Source organism: Ailuropoda melanoleuca, chromosome 8, assembly GCF_002007445.2.
Source record: "Ailuropoda melanoleuca isolate Jingjing chromosome 8, ASM200744v2, whole genome shotgun sequence".
Classification (NCBI taxonomy): domain Eukaryota; kingdom Metazoa; phylum Chordata; class Mammalia; order Carnivora; family Ursidae; genus Ailuropoda; species Ailuropoda melanoleuca.
In genome coordinates this window covers 128,527,348-128,541,408 of record NC_048225.1, presented here as the reverse complement: position 1 = coordinate 128,541,408, position 14,061 = coordinate 128,527,348, and the positions used below count along the sequence as shown (strand labels likewise).

Below are 14,061 nucleotides of genomic sequence, written 5' to 3'. Positions count from 1 at the left end.
AGAGATAGAGACAGCCAGCGAGAGGGGGAACACAAGCAGGGGGAGTGGGAGAGGAAGAAGCAGGCCCATAGCAGAGGACTGATGTGGGGCTCAATCCCATAACGCTGGGATCACGCCCTGAGCCGAAGGCAGACGCTTAACCGCTGTGCCACCCAGGCTCCCCCACAGGCCCTTTCTGGGGGAGGATTAGTATTTGATACCATCAGCCGATTACTTGGTAAGTTTTTAAGAGATTAAGATCTGTGATGAGTAAATCCTTGCATCAGCCTGCTGGAAAAGAACGTATTTTCAGCAGGATTGTAATAAAACTTTTACATATGCTCACAATTAAAGAAAAGGTTTCTTTAGCACTGATGAGTGGGTCCAAGGGTTTTGAGCAGGGTGGTGATATGTTCATAGCTAAGTCTTGGAGGCTCAGGGGACCCACAGGGAAGCAAAGAGCAGAAAGACTAGGGTCAGGGAGACTCACGAAGGGGAAGGGAGCGAGCACCTGTGACAGCTCAAAGTGTGATGAGCAGGGGGCCTGGAGAAGCCAGAGTGCGGGAGCAGCTCAGGCCCCGGGGGCCCAGGGCAGAGGACAGTCCCCGATGCTGTAAGTTCCCACGTTAGAGACCAGGGAAGACAGGAGAAGGAACTAGAGTAGGAAAGACAGGTTTTGGTCTTGGTTTGGGTCTTACTCACTGACCTCATGGGGAAACGGTCTTAGGTAAAGTATTTGGGGCAAGAACCCCTTATGGCAAGGATAAGGACAGACAGTCCTCAGCCAAAGGCCCACGTCGTGACGCCTGAGGCCCGACGTGGAGAGTAGACGTGGCAAACAGAACGTCTTCTGTCCGTGTGCAGCCTGCCCTGCTGGTTAGGGGGCAGGAACCGCCTGGTGCCAATCTTGGTGTCCCCGGAGCAGAGGGTGGTGTCCAGCGGGTGACCTGACGATGGGTATGGTTAGTTCCATAAAACGGAGAGATGGGGACACGCAGCATTGCATGGCGGGAAAGACGGGGAGCACGCATCTTTTTTCCAGTCTCTCTGTGTGGCATTTACATATATATTAAGTACCAGCCCAGAGGGCAGTCAGAAATGATAGTTCTGGAATAACGGCAGTGACCCTGTGAGGTCCCTGAGGAAAGGGCTGATCGCACTAAGTGCTGGAAGTCAGAGTCGACAAGTTGCACAAGTGACACGAGGAGGGCAAGGGTTCAGGAGAAGCGGGACTGAGCTCCTCCCCGGGCCACCAGCCGGCCCTGCCACCTCTCCACTCACACAGCAAAGGCATAAAGCCGTGTGACTCTCACGGCCCACCTGGGGCTGGTGCCCTTACAGCAAGACCGGTAAGATGGATCAGCTCGAACTTCTGCGTATTTTTAGGATGAATAAATTACGATTCTTCTCTCTCTCTTTCTCTGTTTGCTTAGGTGTTTGAAGAATTAGGTTTGCCTGCATTTGTCAGAATAGATTGCTTTTATCTGTGGGAGACACTACCGGTCCGCTCTTGAGAGGCTCCTGGGAGCCTGGGTCTTTCTCCGGTGCTTCACTGAGGTCTCAGGAGACACTGCGCTCACCCCCGCTGGGCTCCGGGCAAGGAGGGGACGGGCGGGGGTGTGGGGGCAGGGAGAGGGGCTGGGCTCCCTCACAGCCCGGGGGAGCTGAGGCCAGGGCTCCCCGAGCTCACCAGTACCTTCCTTCCAGCCAAGGTTTTGGAGAGGAGCCTCTGGAAGCCCCAGGCCCGCCAGGCCCATGAGAGTCCTCGCTCTGCAGGAGCCGCCCGCCCCTTTGCGTTGCTTGCTCCTCTGGGAGAAGATACTAGACATTAAAGGGACATTCCGACGGATTTAAGTGTTCTCAGAAAAGTGAGATGTATTCAGCTTTAAAGGTACCTGGTGCTCGTGGACGAGCCACAGATATGTGCTGATTTGATTTTCAGTCCTACTTTTCAAAAAGTAAGTGGTTTGGAGGAGGATTTATGGAATTATTTTTGAAGGATGGGAATCAGCGACCACAGCGTCAGCTCCTTCCACAGTCAGACTGCAGACAAACTGTTCATTTTCCTGTCACATGAGGGAGCGGGCTCTCCTCGGTTTATTTTCCTCTACCGTCTGATTTATGGGGTGAAAAATGGAGAAAGTGCGGGAATGGCACGAAATACAAAGTATATCGTTGATTTCACGGAGCGGACCAGAATATGCCACTGCCAGTCTCTGCTCTAAGGAAGCAGCCGCAGGGAAGGGGCTGGAGGCAGAGCTGCCCGCCCTCACCCCTGCCTCCCCCCAGCCTCCCCAGCGCCGGGTGCAAGTGCGTCCACACACGGCAGTGCCAATCACGGGGTAGTTTGCTTGGTGCCGAGCTGGACTCGTGTGCATGTTGTGGGGCTGAAGAAGACTGCTGGGCCGCAGGCTTCCGGGTGAATCCCACTCAGGACACTGTGGGAACAGCCCTCCGTTCTGCCATCTTGAGGCTACATCATGCCTTCTGCTGTTCATCGGGGCCACAATGGGCCTGTGCACCTGTCTGCCTGCCAACTAGGCAGGGACACCTGCTGGGACCCACCCCTTTGTGCATCTGTGGGGCCTCTTTAAAGAACCCAATACGTGCAATCAAAGAACAGACAACCAAACCCCATAAATAATTCTGCTGAGAAGTGCAGAGGCCTGGGCAACCGCGCGTCCTCCGGCTGCCTCCCCGGCGCTGGCCTCCCTGCCTCCGTTCTCCTTCCTGCCTCCGACTCTATTGCTAACACTGTTTTCCTGGGCTGCAGCAGTCATCAGAGTATCTTCTCTAGCATTCAAAAACCCAAACCAGCACCTAGTGGCTCGTGGGTCCCCTAAGCCACTTCGGTCCTGAACCAGGGAGACGGGCCACTGCGGCCCAGACCCCAGCACGGAGTCTGATGCTCGTCGCAGAAAGAGGAGTCTTTCAAGAAATCCTCTTGCTGACCTCCGTTCGGTCCGCAGCTCTGGAGAGTTCTCCATAAACGCGGTCATTAAGGAACAGCTCCTGCCTCGCTCGTCCGGCTGCTGTCCTGGAAGGACCGGTTTCTGTCTCTTCTCTGACAGTTGGGTGGGTGGCAGACTTCCAGCTGCTGACCCAGCTCCCCATTCCTGCACGTCCTCTCCCCAACCGCAAGTGAAGAGCATTGCCCAGAAGCCCCCGCGGGTGACAGGACAACGACACCTCGATGAACATCATTAGAAATGTGGGCTCTGCTGTGAGGATTGTCTTCAATGATTGTTTTTAAAGAATTGGATTTAAATACAATATCATTTTTAAGACTCTACTGCCCTTCCTGGGGCGCCCGGCCGGCTCAGTCAGAGAAGCGTGCGATTCTTGATCTCGGGGTCAGAGTTCGAGCCCCACGTTCAGTGTAGACAAGACTCTGCCCTTCCTACCGTTGTCTGAGCCTGAACAGAAATGCTGCTTCACGCGAGGTGACTGGCTCAGGGCCATTAGGGGAGGGGGTGGGTCACGCCACCGATGCGCCATTCAGTTGCCAGGAAAGGTGTTTGGCTGTCTGAACCGTACACATGATTTAGTGGAAGGCGGGGGCCCGGGGTGCTGAGGGGTTGTACCCGTCGTGTGGAGGCCGTTCGCAGGTGTCTGGACTCCTGGCCCCCCCGCCCCCGTTGAGAGGTGTGGCCCTGACCTATGGCACTCGACTGTCTCCTTGAGACTGGCTCCCACACTGGGCTTGAGTGGACGTTCAGACATGGACGGTGGTTCTTACCCGCTTGGTGAGCTGCGTGTCCATCATGAAGTTGTGGACGTGCTTCTCCGCCTTGGTGAGCTCCAGCTTTCGGGCCACCACGGCCACCACGAGGGCAGTGCAGCCCGCACCCTGTGGGGGACAGAGTGGGGCGTGATTACAAGGCAAGCTGCAGGCAGAAGACTGCGTGGTTCCAGGAGCCCATGGGTGCTTGGGGTCTCTGGCCGGTCGGGCCCTGGTGGCCACCCCCATGGAGGGCCCGCCAGGCTCTTGGCTTAGCTGCGGGGCTGACCTCCCTCCAGGGGAGGGGAGACCACGGAGTCTTCCGAGGATCAGCCAGTTGCTAATGCAGCAGGGTGGGGCTGAGGCTCCGGGGAATTTTACAATAGCAGACAGTCGGTCTTGGGCAAGGCTGTGCGGGCGGAGGGTCTGGACGCTGGAACCTGTCTCCCTCTTGTTTATCCAAGCCCACCCCCGCTCCAGACCACAGGGCCGGGAAGAGGGAAGGCCATGGTGACACCAGAGTCAGGGCGGTGCAGCTCCTGCCATGCACCCCACACTCCACCCTGGACTGCACCCCACTGCACCCCCACTGCACCCCCCACTGTGTCCCCCCCACTGCCCCTGCTGTGCCCCCCCCCTGCCCCTGCCTTGTCCTGCTCTGCCCCTGCCTCGCCCCTGCCCCTGCCCCGCCCTGCCCTCGCCCTGCCCTGCACACTGGTCTGGACTGCCCTGCCCTCCCTCAGGGGTGAAGAGGAACAGTCTGACCCCCCAGACGCCAGACGGTCGCTGCAGCCCCCGTAAGCCTGGTGTAGCTCTTGGAGCTCCCAGGGCCAAAGGGCTCCATCGACAATGTTTCTGGCCCATCAGTCTAACAGAATGGGTCAGAAACCGAGAGAGACGTTTCTCAAAGGTACACAAGGCGCACTGCAGTTGGGAGGAGTGCGTGTGGCAAGACGGGCCGGCTCCGTCATGGTCAGCAAGGGCCGGCTGGTGTAAGGCTTTGGCTGAAGGGGCAATGCCCTCCCCCAGCTCTTCACGGCATTTGCTCCGGACTAATTTCCTGTTTCCTTGTACCTTTGGCCAACTGCCCACTTACAGCACAACTAACTGACAAGGACCGAGTCTGTGTGAATTTCCTTCTCCGACCTCATCTTCCTCTCTTGCTCGGGGATGGCTGTGTTTTCTTGACATCTGTGTCTTGCAGAAGACTGTGCCCAATTTTCAAGGGACGTTGGACAGCCTGGCCCATGGCTGTCGTTGATTTAATCAAGCCTCCAAAAGCAACACAGAGCTTAAAAGGAGCTGTTCTGGAGGGAAGAGGGGTGCTCCCTCCCCTCAACCAGGTCAAGTACGATCCCTCCCCTTCGTGGGGAGTTCCAAGCCCAAACAGGACGTATCATAGTGTTAAAAATGGGGCATCACTTGGAGGGCCCTCCCCAGGCTCCGTTCTTCCTCACCTCCCCTGGGGCCAGGAGAGCAGAGCTCCACTTCAATCGTCCCTACAAGCTGGGGGGCAGAGGCGCCGAGGAGGGGTCCCCCACTCACCACGCTGCTCTGGGGATCCCATCAAACGATCAGTTGTGCACCATCCTGGATTTCCAGGGTCCGGGAGAGGGTCCCTGGCCCTGCCATGGCTCACAGCCCAGCTGCTTAAATGCAGGGGGTTTCTAATTGGAAGCCAAAATGTTTTAACTAAGGAACCATCTGTTTTATACGATGAAGATGAATTTCTGCATGGAGACAGGAGGGTGGACTGGATTATGTTTTCCATTTCTTTTGACTTAAAGATGCCAAGGCTCCCTTGTGACTGTTTCTCTGGAGGGCACTGGTTCTTAACCACTAAGTCTAACCTGAAGAGATAGCTGTGAATACTCTCAACTTTATTTTTCTTCTAGAAAATCCATCAGTTGGATGTAATTAAGGAAGTCGCCAGTAATGAAGCCTCATTTGGTCATTTCCATTAAGAAGCAACCTTGTGAAGATGGGGTCAGACATCAGGAACCTCCAGAAAGTGGTGGGTAGCTGCCGAAGTCGGGGGGGGGGGAAACGGAANGGGGGGGGGGGGTACGGAAGGGAGGGGAGGGGTGCAGAGAGAGAGCGAGCTGGAGCAGAGACCGGACAGGGAACACCGCAGCTGCGCCCTGAACAGCCCCGGCGGAGCGCAGGAGGAGGGGAAGGCAGGAGGAAGAAGGAGGCAAGACTTGAGTCAGAAGGTCAGTCAAGGGGCACCTGTCTGGCTCAGTTGGCTAAACAGTTTGATTTCTGCTCAGGTCCTGATCTCAGGCTTGTGAGATCGAGCCCCAAGACTGGCTCCGCACTCATCAGGAGTCTGCTTGAGATTCTCTACTTCCGTCTCTCTCTAAAATCAATCAATCAATCTTTAAAAAAAAAAATAAGGTAATGGTCAATTTTGGCTCTTGGGTGGAGATGAAGGACAGGTCATGGGAGCCCCTGCCCCCTACGGTGCTCTCCTGTAAGTGCTGTAACGCTCGCCTGTGTTCCCCTGGGACGGTGGGGCCCAGTGGGCAGGGCCTCGTCCCAGCCCGGGGAGACTTTAGGAGACAGGGCACACAGGCCTCAGCCGGCTCCCGCCATCCTTGCATGGGCAGAGGGGCCCGTGAGGAGGACGGCGTGGGACAGAAAGGGGTAAGCAGCTGCTGGTGTGACGTCCAAGGGGTCACACGACGGAGCAAATCCATGACTCAGACTTTTGCCTTCCAATGTGCCAAGTCCTCGGTCACAGCTGACAGCAGCTGGATTCCCAGGTCTCATCTGGCCAGCTCCTGCTCCCCAGGAAGGGCGGGATGGGCAGCGAGCGGGTGGAAAAAGGAGTGGCCAGGGTGGGTGAACCCGCCCACTCATCTGCAGCTTGGGTCCTCCACACCTGGCCTGCCTCCTCTCGAGCGTCAAGGATGGTGCCAAATGGCAGAGGGAAGCCTGGAGGCCTTGGGCAGCTCTGTTTCTGTAGCGGACTCCAGGACACAGCTGGTTTGAAAGCCAGGTGTTCCAGGGAGAGGCGCATCTCCAACCCTGCCATGGGTCCGGCTGAGCCTCCTTCCAGAGCGACTCAGAACGCGTCGCCACATTCCGTCGCAGTTCAAAGAGCATCTCTCCTGAGGCCGTGGGGGGAGCTCGGGTCCCCAGCAGCCGTCCTACAGCTTTGGTCTGTTTGTCCCAAACTCAGGAAGGGTCCACAGAGTGCGGGCTTCGCTGTCCTGACGCGGGGCTCCCACCGAGCGGTCTTGGGGGCCCCACGTGCTCCCAGATGCCTGCAGAGCCGAAAGGCTTCCACGGGTGGCCCTAAGGGGGCCGCCACGCCCGGTTCTGGAGACTGACCATGGACAGCTTTCTCCGACTGCCCTGTCTCAGGACGTTCTTCAGGAAAGATGCCGGACTTTGACCGATCCGCTGTGGCCGAACCCCTGGAACACACCAGGTCTGGGCCAACAACGTCACGTTGCTCAGACAACCACAGACCCTGCCTAAGGGTTGATAACGACACCGTTTCTGGGACTGCCAGGAGAAAACAATGATTAAGACAATTCACAGCCGCACACACAGCCCCTTCCCTCCCCTCCCCCGGCCTCCTCGCAGCCAGGTGTCCATGGCAACCGCACAGGGAGCCCTACCTGGAGTGCGGCACCTGTCACTGCCGGCAGAGGCACCGGGGGAGGCGGGGGAGGGGGAGGGCGGCTCGCACCGCCAAACCCCCGGCAAGAATGACTCAGCTAGAAAAGTCGCATTCGTTCTTCAGTGGGGCTGACCCTGAGGGAGGCCACTGACCTGGACCCGGGTGAGATCACTGACCATGAACACAGGGCGCCTGAACACGACAGGCTCAGATTTACGTGGCAGGGTTTTAGGGAAAGAGAAGAGGAAGGGCCTGCACTGTGTTTTAATAAGGGGGGGGGGTCCGGCCCTTCTCATCCGCGCGTTCTCCCGCTCTGACCGCACCTCACTCCAGGAGGACGGCCCTCGGGGCTCGGAGCAGACACTGCAGGCCCAGGAGTAAACCCTGTGCCGAAGACCCCCATCCCCAGGAGCTGGCGTGGGGCCGGGGGTCCTGCCTCCTGCGGGGTTGGTCAGAGCACAGCCCGGGAGACTCGGGAGACGGGAGACGGGGCACAGCTAGGTGCTGAGGGGGAGCGGGGCTCATGCCCCAAGAGCGAGCCGGTCCTGAGGCATAGAGCCCGCCCGGGAGCCGCTGAGACAGGAAGGCTCTGGCCTTTGGGCAGCATTTCACTACTTTCTGGAAGGAAGGATCGTTGCCTGGTTCCTGGTGGCAGCTGGAGTCCTCCCAGACAGATGCCTACTGACGGATGGGAGGCCTTTGTTCTGAGGTCTTCCGCTCACCCAGGATTTCCCGCCGGCGCTAAGCCTCTGCTTCAACAGCTGAGCCAGCGGGCTTCTGCGCCCCTGGGCCAGGCTTCCGTGGGAAGGGGCTTCAGTGCGCAGAGGGGAGGGCTGTGTCCGGGCAGGAGATGGCAGTGCTGGGCTCTCCTGCTCGGGGGCCCTGCTCCAAGGGGCCTCGCATTCAGCTGCCTTGTCACCCCACCCCTGATGAGGACTTAGCCCCCTTTTTGCTGAGGAAATGGAATAGTTCCCTTTCAGAGGGAAAAGTCTGAGGGGCACCAGAAGGAAAGATTTTCACCCAAGTATGGGGGTTGCAGAGGAGCTCCTCTGGGCTGTGGTGTCCACGGGGGACCTGCAGCCGAGCCGCGGGCCTGTGCACCCTCACACCCTGATGAGGGAAAGGAAGGCAAGCTGAGGACAAAGCAGAAGCTGACCACCCTGGACCCCCCCCCCCCCAGGGATGGATGCAACATTCCTCAGGCACTCCTGGCTGCCCTAGAGGACAAAGGAACGGTCCTTACTACCTACAGCCCATTGACAAGTCCCTGAAACAGGCATGGTGACATTCCTCTAGGAACTCAGCTGCCTCGATGTTAATACTTTGCTAAGGGCAAAAGGCAGTCCTGGCCTGACCCTCTCCCCTCCACCAAGACCCTGTAAGCCTACTTTAACGTATAAAAATTCCTTTGGAAACTTCCTTTATCTCTAAACCCCCCCAAGATACGTGTTGGCAATCACCCCCCAAGCATATGGCCCACCGATACACATCTGAAGGGTCTCATGACTAAGGTTTTATTAGACGGTAATAAATGACCTTTTCCCAACAACAGCTAGCCCCCTCAAGGTCCTGGAGACCTTGTTTCCAAAATTCCCTAGAGATTTACGCTATCCCTAACCCCCTCCCAACTTGAGGGTATATAATAGGCCATTCCTCACAACCCCGGTGCAGCAGCTCTTTCTGCCCACGGGTCCTGTCCCCGTGCTTTAATAAACCACCATTTTGCACCAAAGACGCCTCAAGAATTCTTTCTTGGTCGTCAGCTCTCGACTCAACCCCACTGAACCTCACGTATATTCCCCAACCTCATCAACCCCACCTCTGGCTTCACTGCGTGCTTTCTCCTCTGAGCCTCGGGGTCCCAGAGCAGTGGCTGCCTGTCCCCCTGAGATGCGAGGCCAGCCACGCATCCCAGGGCCAGTGCAGGAGCGGTGGTGGGCGCCAGCGGCCTGTGGCCCCTCACTGCAGACAGCATAGCCGTCCACCCTCACCGGCAGCCCGTGAGGAGCGCAGGGCAGGCCTTCCGTCCCCACTCGTCACAGGCTCAGGGCCCTGCCCGGTCCCCCCGACGTGACTTCAGGCTAAGCTTTCTCAGACGTGGGGCCAAGTCTGCGGGGTCCCCGGGCAGGAAGGGAGAGGTTTAGTGTAAGCCCTGAAGCTTACTGGGGTGTGCAGACCATAGGCAGGTGGGCGTGCAGGGTCAGACCCAGGCCAGCGTTGCCCAGCCCGTATGGGGAGGGCTGTGAACAGGCCATTAACTATCTGGAACCGGGACGGATTCCCCTGTTAGAAAAGGAAACTAAACCCGTGAGAAGCATCTGCCCTTTTCCCCTGTGCAGCAGCGAGCCGGCGGGACCTGCTGGGCAGACCCCTCCTGTTGTACTCACCATGATGCCCGTGAGCAGACAGACGCCTTTCCCACAGTACGTGTGGGGCACCATGTCCCCGTACCCGATGGACAGGAATGTGATGGAGATGAGCCACATGGCGCCCAAGAAGTTACTGGTGACGTCCTGCTGGTCGTGGTACCTGCCGAGGGGGAGACAGGGCTTTAGTGGAAGGAGCGCAGCGCCGGGGTAAAGGCTCTGGGCGGATGGGTCCTTGCTGGGGAGGAAACGGGTCTTGCTGAAGTGGACACTGCAGGTGGTGGCGACCAAGGTGCCCGCCCGCCGCTGGCCTGCCCCCAGAGGCACACCATGCCTGGTGAAACAGCTCTGGATGAAATGACGCGGGAATAAAGCTCCGATGTTCCCTTCCCAGCGACAGTGTGTGTGGATGTGACCGATCTGAAATCACAGGCTCCTGAACAGGGGAGACCGTCAAACAAATCACCAAACACATTTAGCAATTTCCTGTAATCCCAGAGAAGGGGCACCTGCCCGGGCGCAGAGGGAGGTTGCCGCCACGGGGCTCTTGGGCCTGTTTGCAGGGGTGCTGACCGTCACCCTGCTGAGCTGGATGGGGCTCTGGGCTCCCTGCCCTGGGAGGCGCCTGCTGGAAGGGTACTACCCCCATTTGGTCTGCCCGGGGCCCACCGCACCCTGTCCTTTCCCTGCCTCCTCTCATCCCCAGACACCAAGACTGGTGTGTGCCAGGCTCTATGCCAAGTGCTGACATACAAAGACCAACAGCACACAGCCCCTGCCCCCAGGGCTCTCAGCTCCGGCGAGGGCCAGGGAGGATGCTGACATTTGCAGAAGTGGGTGGACAGGGGAGAACGGGCAGTGACCTTGACCCAAACATAGGCAGGCTAGTGAGAGGCTGGAGTTTCCAGGCCGGCCAGGAGCAAGGGTGTTCAGGCAGAGGGAACACCCTCCTGAAAGAATGGGGCTCGACTCCCGTGCGGCAGGTGGGCCCGGTTGCCCCTGGGGTGGCAGGGCAGGTGAAGGTGAGTCCTTGTTCAGAATGTTTACTAACAGGATCTGCCTGGACCACACACGAGGGACTTCACAGGATGCTTTAGAAGCTAGGACACAGAGGTGAGGTAGCCAGGTGGTAAGCAGGTGCAAGGTGCCGGGAGGGAGGTGCAGTGGACAGCCTTCACCACCCACCGGAGCCTGGCCTGAACAGATTCGAGGGAGCACGTTGGCAGTGGGCTGTCTGGCCCCAGCCTGATGCCTGTACCAGCAAGCAGAGATGCGTGCATTGGCCTTTCCGAGCTGTCTGCACCAGGGCACGTGTGCCCAGAACTCTAGGGGAACACTGCAAGGAAAGGCATCCCCTCGCTGAGCCCCGAGGCTAAGATGCCTACCTGCCCTCTTCCTGCCGGCCCACCTGCCCTCTTCTGGTTGGCTGCCTCCTCCTCCTGCGTCTGCCCGTCAGCCCACACGGGCGGAAGTGGTACAGGTTGGTGCCGCCCACTCGGGTCCCCAAGACAGAGTGTGCCCTGCTCCTGTCCCAGGTGCCTCCTGCTCGCATCCCCTCGGCCCCTGTCCCTTCCACTGCTGTGCGCTGCTCTGGGGGGGTGGTGTGTGGTGGCAGACACCCGCCCCCCACCCAGGGCCTGCACCAAGCAGGTGGTGGGGCATCCTTCCCGGGAGGGGTGGGCTTCGGAGTCTGTGAAACAGCCGGACTCGGTGACAGACTGAACGTGGGGCACGCTTAGAGAGAGCCCCACACTGCAAGCCCGCGACGCATACACAAATATGCATGTGTGCAGAGCCGGGGTCACCGGTTCATCCTGAAGACGTCTCGGGTCAGGCGTGAGGATGGCGAGGTTGGGGCTCAGGGCAGAGAGGACGTGAGCTTGTGGCCTTGGCCTCCGCTCGCCCGGCTTCAAGTCCCAGGTCTGCTCAAGTGGCTCCACGCCGTGGGCCAGCCACCCAAGTCTGGCAGCCAGCTCCCCCGTCTGCTGTTAGGAGGGCCGTGCCCCACGGGCAGCACCCGCCCCGCGCTCCGCCCCAGCACGCGGGCGCTCAGGCCCTGTCGAGGCGCCGGTGCTGTCCGTCTGAGAAACGTCTACTGAGAAATACGGAGGGGCGGTGTGCCAGCCGGGGAGCGAGGAGACGTCCGTGAGGTGTCTTGAAGTTTGGCTGCAGAGCTGTTTGATACGGGGATGAGGGAAGCTACTGTCCGTTCTTGGACACGGACGGGACACGGGACACTGGGTATCTGAGAAAGACTCGTCCCACGGCTGCCTGCGGAGTGACGACGGCGGCGGACCCTACACGGACCTGCTGGAAGGTCTGCAGGTGCCCGAGGAGAAGCGACGGCCGCAGGCGACCGCCTTCGTCAGCCCCGTGGACGCCGACCACGGGGTCTGGGCTTAGTCTGTGGCCTGTGTTCTGCCCACGTTCCTGGCGCGGCTGTGCAGGAGGGCCTCACAGCGACCCTCTCCTTGCAAACCCGAGGCTTAGCCGAGTGTCGGTGGCGCTCAGCAGCCCGCAGGCCCTGCTCACACGTGAGTGGCCGCCGAGAGGAAGAAATTAGAGGGCAGTGTGGGTAGCAGCAACAGGTAGCTGTCTCGTCACCTTGATGTTCGATTCATGATTTTATTTTTCTTCAAAATCCTTTATGTTCTTGCAGGTTCCTTTTTCATTCACACACACCACCCTATTGCTGCTAATTGTGTGGGGGGTAGAAGCAGGTCTTGGGGACACCACTCATGCTTCGCTTGTCAGACTTGAGTGCTGTCCCCTCTGGGGGGGCACGGAGACACCCACTGTCCCGCGTCATGGAGACAGAGGCGTGCGGCTCACCGGGCGGGAGGCGATGAGCCGCCACGAGGGCTGGGGATCGAGGGCTGTGGGAGCGGAGAGGAGAAGCTGTTTTCAAACCTATTCGCGATAGTACCGTGGTTTACACCTGTCACAGATCCACATACTCATGTCATGCTATTTTTCAGAGAACCATCTTTTTCTTTAAGGGCTAGGGAGGAAAGGCGTATGTGTTTTTTAAGGATGTTATTATAGTTATTAATTCCTCATTAGGGTGTGGCCTATTTTTTTTTCATTTTTTAATATTATGAGGCAAATGGTAGATACAGGCGACCACGTGACACTTTGTGGCAAATTAAACGCACATGCCCCTCAGACCTTCCACACGGGCAGACAACTGGGGTCCCCAGAAACCTGAGGAGAGTCTCTAACGTGAAAGCCACAGACCGAGTCAGTTCAACAAAGAAACAGGACTTTGGATCCCGTGCAGACCTTGGCAGGGAAGAGCACGTGGGGTAACCCTGTCCTGAGTCAACACTGTGAGAGAGACAACACTCTGGCCCCAGGAGATGCAAGGTGACGCTGGACAAAGGGGTCTTTCTAGAAGGGCTGGGGGTCAGTGGAGGGGTCTCCCAAAAGGCAGAGATGAAAATAGGAGAAAATCACTGAACCCATCTACCAATTCAAATAATAACAGTTCCAGAAAGAAAACTGGAAAAATGGAGGAGGAGAGAAGTAATCTTAAAGAAATCATCAAAAAAATTTTCCAGAACTGAAGGACATAAGTTTCTAGATTGAGGGCCCCCTGTCCCCAGTGCAGTGGATGAAAAGACCCACACTGAGGCACATCACTGTGAAATTTCAGAACACGGGGGGAAGGAGAGCTGCTGTGGGAGTTCCAGAGCCAGTGAGGGAGAGAGAGAGGGAGGGAGAGGGTGGGAGGGGGAGAGAGAGAGGGAGGGAGAGAGGGAGAGATGGGGAGGGAGATAGAAGGAGAGAGGGAGGGAGGGGGAGGTCAAATACAATGAATCAGAAATCAGGGTAACTTTGGACTGGTTGACAGCAACACTGGAAGCTGGCAAGCCTGGAACAACGGCTTCGAAATTCTGAAGGGAAATAATTTCCACAGCAGCCAAGGTACTGTGGAGTCTGAAGGGAGAGTGGGGACATGCTCAGACCTGCAGGACTCAGAGACTGGCCTCCTCTGCGCCCTTCACACGAAGCCACAGAAGCTGTGTCACCAGCATGAAGGGGTGAACCAAGAAGGAGGGAGCCTGGGACAGAGGGGGCGAGACCCTGGAGGACGGTGGGAGAGAGGCCCAGGGGGACGGGGCCCGGTGGTCCTTGGATGCTGGCCGAGTGCCAGGCTGGAGCAGGTCAGAGGCCCTGGGAGACATTTCTCCAAGAAGACAGATTTGATAGAAAATCGAATGTGCCTGAAGGTCCTGAGAAAAGGTGGGGACACCGCCCGAATGTGGAGCTGAGTCAGCGATCAATACAGGAAAGAACTGAGCACAGGAACCAACACGGTGATTCACCAGGAGAAACAAGCTGGCCGGAGAGGTGCCGCCATC

At 58.2% G+C, this 14,061-nt stretch overlaps 1 protein-coding gene across 6 annotated transcripts in view; it reads right to left on the bottom strand.

Annotated features, from left to right (window-relative positions):
• The window catches only part of KCNN3 (potassium calcium-activated channel subfamily N member 3), a 135,582-nt gene that overhangs the window by 17,723 nt on the left and 103,798 nt on the right, over nucleotides 1-14,061 (bottom strand). For all 6 annotated transcript variants that reach the window (XR_004627474.1, XM_011229006.3, XM_002922485.4 and 3 more), the window contains exons 4-5: nucleotides 9,719-9,860; nucleotides 3,719-3,829 (exon numbers count right to left, since the gene is read on the bottom strand). Coding sequence is in view for 5 of the 6 variants with exons in the window: in XM_011229006.3 (XP_011227308.2) it covers nucleotides 3,719-3,829; nucleotides 9,719-9,860 (253 nt within the window). In the remaining variant the exon portion in view is untranslated. The remainder of the gene's footprint in view (nucleotides 1-3,718; nucleotides 3,830-9,718; nucleotides 9,861-14,061) is intronic.